The sequence below is a fragment of the Alnus glutinosa genome, chromosome 7 (assembly GCF_958979055.1).
Source record: "Alnus glutinosa chromosome 7, dhAlnGlut1.1, whole genome shotgun sequence".
Classification (NCBI taxonomy): domain Eukaryota; kingdom Viridiplantae; phylum Streptophyta; class Magnoliopsida; order Fagales; family Betulaceae; genus Alnus; species Alnus glutinosa.
Window position 1 is genome coordinate 26,020,670 of NC_084892.1, and position 10,424 is coordinate 26,031,093.

A 10,424-nucleotide genomic window follows, 5' to 3' on the forward strand; every position below is an offset into this window, starting at 1 on the left:
TATCATTCAACCACAGCCCCAAAGAGAATTATCGAAGGTGGTGAAGACAATCAGAAATGTTGCTAACAAAACTGGTTGTAGTGCTCTATAGTGAACGGTGCATGTGAGTATTAACAAAATAATTAACCAATTTTAATTTAGTTTTTGACCAGTTTATAAGGAGTTAAAAAAATAAAAGATAATTGAAATATAAGGAAAGTCAAGATCTAGTCTGAGATCATGCATGAGAAAAGCTACATGCAACATGTCACGCATTCACCTAGAACAATCTTGTGTATTTGCTCCCTATAAATGGAGGTGTTAGTAGCCTGACTAGAAGTAACCCCAAATTGTTCCCCATGAGTATATATGCCAACTGGTGTAAACCTGAGAAATCCCATAATTTACCAATTGTTCATGTACAATACCTCGTACCCACAACGTCATTGGCACACCTTGTACATGGCAACAAATCATACCATTAACCGTCCGGTTGTTAAATGCGAACTCAAAAACCTCATTAAACCCTCTAGCATACTCCTCTAACCATATGTTCTATCTCATCCAACTTTTGTCCATCACTCAACTACATCAAACCCGTAGAAACTTATTAACCATCATCTGTTTAGCACTAAACCACATTAAATCGTTTTCTATTTTTCTAATTTTGTTTAACACCAATTAACCAAACAATGAAAAAAATTTCTCTACTTTTGTGCCCCAAATAACTCTTTAAAACAACTTAGTTAACATAATTTCTGTGTCTTCAAATTACTGGTATAAATAAATCCTCCCATAATTTATGTTGATCTCTATATTTAAATATCAAGTGTAATTTTTGAAAATGCTGGTTAATTGTTTTTTTATTTTATTTTGCGGTTGGTGAAATTTCAGAGAATATGAAATCTCATCTAAATCACTATCCTCGAGACTGATGACTATAAGCTTAATCAATTGTATGAAATACGTACATAAACAACTTCCCTATTATAAATGGTAGAAGCCAACACATAATTTGGAGAGTAAATTTCTCAAAATAACAAATCACATAAGATTGTGACATATAATTTGGAGAGCAAATTTTGAAGAACATTTTTGAGAAGTATAATATTTCTCTTTTTCCAAACATACTCCAGGCACTTTTTAGCGTGAGCATGTTAATATATTCTTTTGTTGGAGCAATTTTCTCAAAACCGTCCATTTCTTGTCTCAATTCTGCAAATAATACGACAAAGGAAAAATTAACTTTTAGCAAATAAGAAGGTGATAGACTGATAGCATTTTAGATATTGGGAAAAAGGAGAATAAAATTAATAAAGAAAAAATTACAAAGTTTCAACAGCACAGAAGCGTTGAAATTAAAAAAGAAGCTAAGTCATAACTAAGTAAAGATAATATAGCAGTATCTTTTTTTTGAGTGAGCCTTGTGAGGAGTCTGCGGACCATGGAAGTCTCACACGTCATGAGTCGGTGGAGTGCATGGTCTCTCTCTCTCTCTCTCTCTCCTATATACAATGCATGCTCATAATCAAACAAATTAAATAAAACATAAGGGTAAAATTTCTAATCCCTCCATAAAGAGACGGATCCACACTTAATTAGCTGCTTTTGGTTGATTGAGAACTAAACAAACTCATGCTCTTCAGGTTAAGATAATATTAAATTAATATGCATCTAAATAGTTTAAAAAACTAATTAAGCTAACGTACGAACAAAGTTGTTATTTGTGATCTTTTTTAGTCCCAAATTTTTTAATCTCATGCTATATAATTTTTTTTTTGGATCGATGAATAAAATCTTTATAAACCAAACTCAAGCTTACAACGCTCAGTAAACACCGGAAACAAAGTTCCCAGCAAGAAACAACAACCAAAACAAATCCCAAAAACAAGAGGCATAAGCTCTAGCAAGAAACCAACTAGCTACGTAGAGATAGACTACAACCAAACACCTCACAGAAGCGCAATACAGCATCAAGAAAGACACCCAGACTCAACCCATACAGGAACTACAAAGAATGAAATTTGGCTATCAATCTCGATTTAACCTCCCATCGGATCTTAGATAGAATCTATTCTTCAGTTTTGGGGGTCCGGCCATGAAACAAAGCATTCCTATTCAACCACAGATTATGCACTGCAGCAGCAAAGCAAAGTTTCATAGCAGTAGCTTGCAACAGCTTACCTTTCATGCTCACCATACTTCATTGAACAATTGAATCCCAAGAGATCGGGGGATCAATCATCCGAGAATATGCTATAAGAGACCTTCAGATTCTCCTACTAAAGCTACAATCAAAGAATAAATGATCTCTATTTTGCTACTTAGCATGAAAAAAGAGGCACAAACTGTCTCCATTATAACCCCACCCACATAGTTTCTCCTTAGTAGACAAAGCATCATGGAAAGCAAGCCATAAAATAAATGCATGCCTAGGAATAGCAGCAGAAAACCAGACAATTCCATGCCAATCTACCACCAGTTTCTTTTCCCTAAGCTTCTCCCAAGTTTCAACACTAGAAAAAACACCACTCTTGGGTGTCCCAAATCGGTTAATCTGTCTCACCAATCTCAATTTTAGGCAATCAGCTTTAATTATATATCTACAATAGCCTCCGATCTAGCATGAGGCCAGAACCAATCATTTCTCTAGATAATAGATGAGAGCATAGGACCAATGGAGGGCCCTGGATCATACACAATTCTATAACCAAAGGTATAAAGCAAGCAACCTGCTGGATGCCAGTTGTCATGCCAAAGGACGATGTTACTACCATCTCCAACCTTGAACATAAGAAATTGCTTAGCAAGCCCCCCTGAGATTCAAGATTTTTCTCCAACTCCAAGGACAATTCTGGGGAATGGAAACCTCCCAAAAGCTCCTCTCTTTTAACCTATTATGTTGGATCCAAGCTACCCACAGTGAGCTTGCCCGAGAAAAGAGATTTCAAACATGGTTAAGCATAGAAACCTAGTTCCAAATAGCCAACCTTTTAAGCCCAAGACCTCCCTCCTTCTTAGGCACACAAATTTTATCCCAAGCAACTTTAGCAGAGCCCTCACATCTTGCCCATTCCATAAGAATCGATTGAATTTCTACTCCAACAATCGGATAATCTTTTTAGGAAGAATAAAAATTCTAGACAAGAAAACTTGAAGGCTAAACAAAATCGAAGAAATGAGCTGCAATCTTCACTACCAAAAAAAGAAAAAAAGGGCTTTTTGAGCCGTTTTAACAAGAACGGCTCCAATTGGAGCCGTTTTAACAAGAACGGTTCAAATTGGAGCCATTTTTTATAAACGGCTCCATTTTGAGCCGTTTTGTTAAAATGGCTCTAATTCATACCGTTTTTTTTTTAAAAAAAAAAGGCTCAAATTATAGTTGTTTTTGTTCAAGCGGCTCAAAATAGAGTCGTTTTTTTTTAAAAAAAATACCTCTATTTTGAGCCGTTTTAGTTCCAAATGGAGTTGTTTTTGTAAAAACATCCCCAATTGGAGCCGTTTTAAAAAATTAAAAATGACTCCATTTATAGTAAGTCTAACCCTATATAATATATATAGCACTAATTATATATAGTATTACATAAGTTTGTATTTAAAGTTGTAATCTATACGAGGAGAGCTTTAAGATTTAAACTCTGGCTTGTTTATGAATTGAGCTTAATTAAATAGTTGATCTCGAATTAAATCCGATCTATGAAATGTGTGTTCAAGCTTGGCTCAACCTTTGTACAGTTATTAATAACATAAATATATAATATGTAACATAACTATAGTTTATAAGTAACAGATTAACAATATATTATTATATATAAATAGAGTTCATAAATTATATATATATATATATATATATATATATATATATATATATATATATATATATATATATATATATAATGTGAGCAAGTAGTAAGTCTAATATATTCTATATAATTAAGTAACTATAATATAAGTACTAGTTTGATCGATAATGACAGGATCATATGATCGATAAAAGATCTGATCGATCCAAGTATATTACTCTGATAGATCGAACATCCAATCAATCTTAGTGCATTAGTCTGATTGAACGTGATAGAGTTCGATCAATCATGATAGAATAATGTGATCGATAGACCGTCTAATCGATCTTAGTGCATTAGTTTGACCGATCGGAATAGAGTTCGATCAATTAAATTTGATACAATGAATGTTCGATCTAACGTGCGATTGATTGATCCTAATGTATTACTCTAATAGATCGTTATAGAGCTCGATCAATCAAACTTGATACAATGAAAGTTTGATCTAATGTCCGATCGATCCTAGTGTAGTAGTCTGATCGATCATGATAGAATAATATGATCAATAGACCATCTAATCGATTCTAATGCATTAGTCCAACCGATCGCTATAGAGTTCGATCAATCAAACTTAACACAGTGAATGTTCGATCTAACGTGCGATTGATCTTAATGCATTAGTCCGATCGATCATGATAGGATCACAAGATCGATAGAATCATCCAATCGTTCCCTAACCTTATATATATATGAGCTTTAAGATTTTAAGAGTGGCTCATTTATGAGATGAGTTTAATTAAATAGTTGATTTAGAACTAGAGCTGATCTATGAAATGTGTGTTAAAGCTTAGCTTGTTTACTTAATATATGTTAATTAATTAGATAATATATTAGTTTTTGAGCTAACTAATTAGTATATATGTTAACTAATACACACATATAAATATTAAATAACATGTGTATTAGTTAACATATGTAACATATATTAATAAATTGAGTAAAAATTAAAAACAATTGGAGCCGCTTTGGGAGAAAACTGCTCCAATTGAAGCCGTTTTGACAAAAACGACTCCAACTCTCACAAACGATTCAATTTTTTTTTTTTTTTTTTTGCGTCCTCCATCTGCAGCGGGAGGATGAAATTTTTTGGGTTGTGATTCATGCACAATCCTTAGCACAATTAGTGCACAACTCCAAGACACATTGGGATGAGGTCCACACATGAATCCCACTCCAATGTGCGTTGAAATTGTGCATTAGTTGTGCTAGAATTATATTTTTAGCGTATCCCAAATTTTTTCTCCTGACCTTAGCGGGAGGCTGAAATATTTGAAATATTTCGGAGACCAATCTCTGAAATATTCAGATCGAGAGAGATCCAGAGAGAGAGAAAGAGACAGAGAGACGATCGAGAGAGAAAGGAAGAGAGAAAGAGAGACTCCGATCGAGAGAGAGACAGAGAGTCGACGATCGAGAGAGAGATTCACTGAGAGAGAGAGAGAGAGAGAGAGAGAGAGAGGGGTATTTTGTTATGGTTTCAGGTGATTGATAGTGAGGGAGACGCTAAGACCCAGCAAGAGAGAGAAACAAAGAGCTTGAGAGAAGAGGCGTGCAGTGGGCTAGCCACCGTTTGAGGCGAACGACGGAGCCCGAGCCGGTGGGTCACGGCCCAACGCCGGTGAGGCCAAAAAGCTTGGAGTTCCGGCATTTTCTTGGTACCCAAATAGTAGTAAATCCATTTTTAGTATAATTTGTAGGCTTGATTTCTTGATTTTTGTTTTGATTTGGGTTGTTTTGTGAAGATTTTCGTTATACCCACTTATTCCGGTTCTATAATGGTAAAGATCAACCACGAAAACAGGTATATATTTTGTTTTATGGTTTCATTTTTTTTCCCCCCAAGTTTTCGTGGTAACCAATCAGAGATTAACGTGTTTTGTTTCTGAACTATATTTTATTTTCATACATATTCGTCAGTACGTACCATAATGGGTTTTCCTGTTTCTTGGAATTTTCTCAGAGTTGGAATTGATCTTCCAGCAATTGAAGTCCGATTTGAGCGCCGCGGTCAGCTTAAACAGGTACCTCGGAAATTTGGGAGGTCTTAGATTCGTGGATTTTTTTGTTGTTCGGTTTTGAATTTGTGTTTATTTGGATTTTAACAGTCTTTTAGTTTCCCTTTATGGGAGTTGTTTAAAATTTGTATGTTTGGTGAAGAAATATGGTGCTTGAGTTTTGAAATGGGTACTAGAGCTGTGTGCTTGATTGACCCCACTTAGTGATACATGTTAGATTTTGCTGTTCTTTTTTTGAAATTGTGTAGCAGTCTATATTTTGTGGATAAATTTTGGAGTTCAGACCATATGTCTTCTTGTACTTTGTCTAATAAGATCCTCTGATTCTTAGATATATGTTGAGATCGAAAGAGCCCGGTTGATCAAGAAACTTGTGAAGATTAAGGAAGAACAAGGGCTTATAGCTGAAGCTGCAGATTTGATGCAAGAAGTTGCAGTAAGTTTGGGTCGCCTCATTTGCTGGTAGCATTCTTAGATGTCCTAGTGATCTGATATAAGAAATCAATATATAGTTGGAGTTATTGGATCTGCGTCCTTTTTTCTAGTACCATCATTTTGATATCATGCTTTGCAGGCGGAAACTTTTGGTGCCATAGCAATTATTGTTTATTAGCATGTTGTTGCAGTTTCATAATCTTTGTTTGCAATTCCTTTGCCTGGCTTGATGTTACACAACCAAGAGCTTTAATCTTTCTATTTTGTTAGCACCATTATCATCTTCTTTGGTATCCAAGAACACAGGATTTTTGTACTTTCTTTGGATTGCAAATATTTCATCTTTGGTTTATTTATGTACACAAATATTACAATTGTGGTACTACTGCAGGAATGGGTCTGAAGGCTTGCATCACTCAATTACCGGAGAATGGAGGTTGCCGGGCCAGTTAACGGTGGTGGTGGGGCTATTGGGTGGGCGAACATGAAGGGCTTTGCCCTCCAAGTCCTCACCGGGCAGTGGTTCATGGTTTTTGCCTCATTTCTGATCATGTCCGGCGCAGGTACGACCTACATGTTCGGCTTCTACTCCAACGACATAAAATCAGTGCTTGGGTATGACCAAACCACTCTAAATTTGCTCAGCTTCTTTAAGGACTTGGGCGCTAATGTTGGCATCCTCTCCGGCCTAATCAACGAGGTCACACCCCCATGGGTGGTCCTATCCATAGGTGCAGTCCTTAACCTTTTCGGCTACTTGATGATATGGCTTGCCGTCACCAAAAGAATGGCCACGCCCCAAGTTTGGCAGATGTGCTTGTACATTTGCATAGGGGCGAACTCGCAGTCTTTTGCCAGCACTGCCTCACTTGTCCCCTGCGTAAGAAACTTTCCTCAAAGTCGTGGTGTTGTGTTAGGGATTCTGAAGGGATATGCGGGGCTTAGTGGCGCTATAATCTCACAACTATATCTTGCTATCTATGGGGATGACTCAAAGTCTCTGATTTTGTTAATAGGGTGGCTTCCAGCTGCTATATCTTTAGCTTTTCTTTCAACTATTCGGTACATGAACACCATTAGACAGCCGAATGAACTCAAAGTTTTCTACAGTTTTCTCTATATTTCACTTGGTCTCGCAGGGCTTTTAATGATCCTGATTATAGTACAGGAAAAGGTGGCGTTCACACATAATGAGTATGGTGGGAGTGCCGCGGCAGTGGTTCTCTTGCTCTTTCTCCCACTTGCTGTTGTTTTTGCGGAAGAATACAAACTCTGGAAGAGCAAGAAACTAGAAATGAATTACCCAGAGGCAGCTCCATCTATACCAACACAATCAACAACAAATCCACTTCTTGAATCGAGGACAGAAATGCAAGCTTCTTGTTGGAAAACTGTGTTCAATGCGCCAGACAGAGGGGAGGACTATACCATACTCCAAGCACTTTTCAGCGTGGACATGGTAATTCTTTTCACTGCAGCAATGTGTGGTGTTGGAGGAACTTTAACGGCCATAGACAATTTGACACAAGTTGGATCTTCCTATGGATACCCAATGCAAAGCATAAAAACTTTCCAATCGCTTGTAAGCACTTGGAATTATCTAGGACGGGTAGCCTCAGGATTTGTTTCTGAAATTGTTCTTCAAAAGTTCAAATTCCCTCGCCCCCTCATGCTCACTTTGGCCCTCCTATTATCATGCGTTGGTCATCTTCTTATAGCGTTTAACGTCCTGAATGGACTTTACGTAGCATCCGTTATCACTGGGTTTTGTTTAGGAGCGCAAGCTCCATTACTTTTTGCAATAATTTCGGAACTTTTTGGCTTAAAATACTACTCGACTTTGTTTAATTTAGGGTCAATGGCCAGCCCCATTGGACTGTATTTGCTCAACGTGAGGGTCAGTGGGCATTTATATGATAAGGAGGCTGAGAAGCAAATGGCAGCATTGGGACTCAAAAGGGAGGCTGGGAGGGAGTTGAATTGTAGTGGGGGAGAGTGCTTCAAGTTGTCTTTCATTATAATAACTGCGGTCACACTTCTCGGCGCACTTGTTTCATTCATTTTGGTGCTCCGGACAAGGAGCTTTTATGAGAGTGACATTTATAACAAGTTCCGGGAGCAGGCTAAGGAGGCTGAGACAGAGACTGAGATGTCAACGACCTGAAATGGTGCTGTACTAGTGGAAGCCAGAGGTTGCTAGAGATGGAATTGTAAACGAAAATGATAGATTTATAAATATGAATGAAACTCTAAACTGTGGAATGCATTGCTGCGGATATATAGCTGTTTGATTATTTTGTATTGTTTTTAAAATTGGGTTTGGATGGTTTAGAGAATAGTAGACAAGATTTGAAATTATCTCCTTTGATCCCCACGACAGATGGTTTTGAAGAAGTTCATTTTGAGGTGGAGCTTGTCCACTTCATTCAGGTCTGAAGTTCTTTGTCATTGCAAATCATAGTTGTTTCTTCATCTTTCTGTATGCCACTCTTTGCTGTAAACAAGATGAGTTCTTGCGCATATGAGTCTTTAATTTGCAACCATGCGCATAATAGTGTGGCTTCTTGCTGATGACTCCTTTTGCAGTGGTGCATTAAATATTTTAACGGGATTAATTTTTCCCTTTTCTTTATGCAGAAGTTCATAATGTATATATATGGGACAGATCATTTTGATTTTATTTATTTATATTATTATTATTAATTTTTTTTTACGTTTCAATAGAAAATAATGATATTGACAAAGCTAATCAGGGCCGTCTTAATTAGGACTGCAGATCAGCTGTCTGTTGCCCAGCAGCCGTCACTGCGCGATACCGTCATTTGGTGGCCAATAGCGGTACGAATTTTGCCTACCAACATCGGTTCGGTCTATAGGTGGGCAAATTGAGTTCCCTGCAGTCAGTTTTTACACTATTTCCCTTTCTTCCATGCATCTTCCATCTATTTCTTTCTCAAGCAGTGTTATGGAGAAGCAAAATTTTTGAAATTCTTCAAGAAATTTTGCTTCCCCAAGAATTACCCTTTTTTCTCCACTATTTTAATTTTCAAACTTCGTACACTGGCTACAATAATAGCCTAGGAAGACTAGCTGGCAGCCTACTTATATCATGGTTTAATACTAAAAAAAAAAAAAAAATCATAAAAAAATAGAGAAATGATACAAATATAATTTTTTTACACAACTTCTACATAATCTCTTACATGAGGTGGAGTCTACCATCACATAAATTTCACTCTACATTAGAGGAGTTATATAAAAGTTGTGCAAAAAGATTATGTAAAAATAATTTCCCTAAAAAGTATTACTCTAACTTGCTGCACAAGCCACAAGGTGACTATTCTCTAAAAAACAATAACCAGTCATTTGCGTCTCTTTTGATTTGCATCTCCCTCATTTGCTCTCTCCGAGTAAAACTGAGCCATCTTGGTTTCAGGTTTGATGGTTTTTGTCTTTCTAGTTCTGCGATCTACCAGTCCATCGTTGCCGCCACCACCGTAACTAGAACCTTTTGCCTCATGAACCAGCGACATGGAAGTCAGTTTTTCTCATCGATCAGACCGATTTGGTCTGAAAACAAAATAACTGCAAAGCCTATCTCTCTAACCGATTACCAACAGTTACCGTCATCGGTTAGCCGGTGACAGTAATGGTCAAAATAGACCAAGTTGAAAAGCAGTTGGTGAAATTATTGATTTCACCGACAAAGTTGGGATGATAGGCGGAAAACCTCCTACCGTCCCCGATTTCCCTGATACCCACCCTTAGTTGTAATAGATTTTGAGGATTAAGGCGACAACAAATTTCGGTGGAGCTTTTTTATATTTAAATATTTAATTAAATAATTTTAATTTTAAATCATTCGTTTTGCCTTTTACCTGTAAATTTTATTTATTTATTTATTATTATTTTTTTCAAACGACTTGAAAAATTCATTTTTTGTAAGAAGACATTTAGTCAATACGTGTTAAGTTACATATAATAATTATTTTTTTGAACATTCATATTATTATTTTTATGTTGAATTTAATTTGCGCAAAACGAAATTTATTTTATTCTAAAAATGATTTTAATAGACAAACTTTAGTCAATATATTAGTTTTAAGTTCATGTAAAATTATGAGCTAGTTTCTTTTTTAAGGGTGCAATTAAT

At 36.4% G+C, this 10,424-nt stretch overlaps 1 protein-coding gene across 1 annotated transcript; it reads left to right on the top strand.

Moving 5' to 3' along the window:
• The first annotated feature begins 5,138 nt into the window (after nt 1-5,138).
• On the top strand, nt 5,139-8,973 carry LOC133874125 (uncharacterized membrane protein YMR155W-like). Its single transcript, XM_062311959.1, has 5 exons — nt 5,139-5,476; nt 5,564-5,622; nt 5,782-5,842; nt 6,168-6,272; nt 6,663-8,973. The coding sequence occupies exon 5, from the start codon at nt 6,702-6,704 to the stop codon at nt 8,433-8,435; it is 1,734 nt and encodes a 577-aa protein (XP_062167943.1). The 5' UTR covers nt 5,139-5,476; nt 5,564-5,622; nt 5,782-5,842; nt 6,168-6,272; nt 6,663-6,701; the 3' UTR covers nt 8,436-8,973.
• Nucleotides 8,974-10,424: the final 1,451 nt, after the last annotated feature.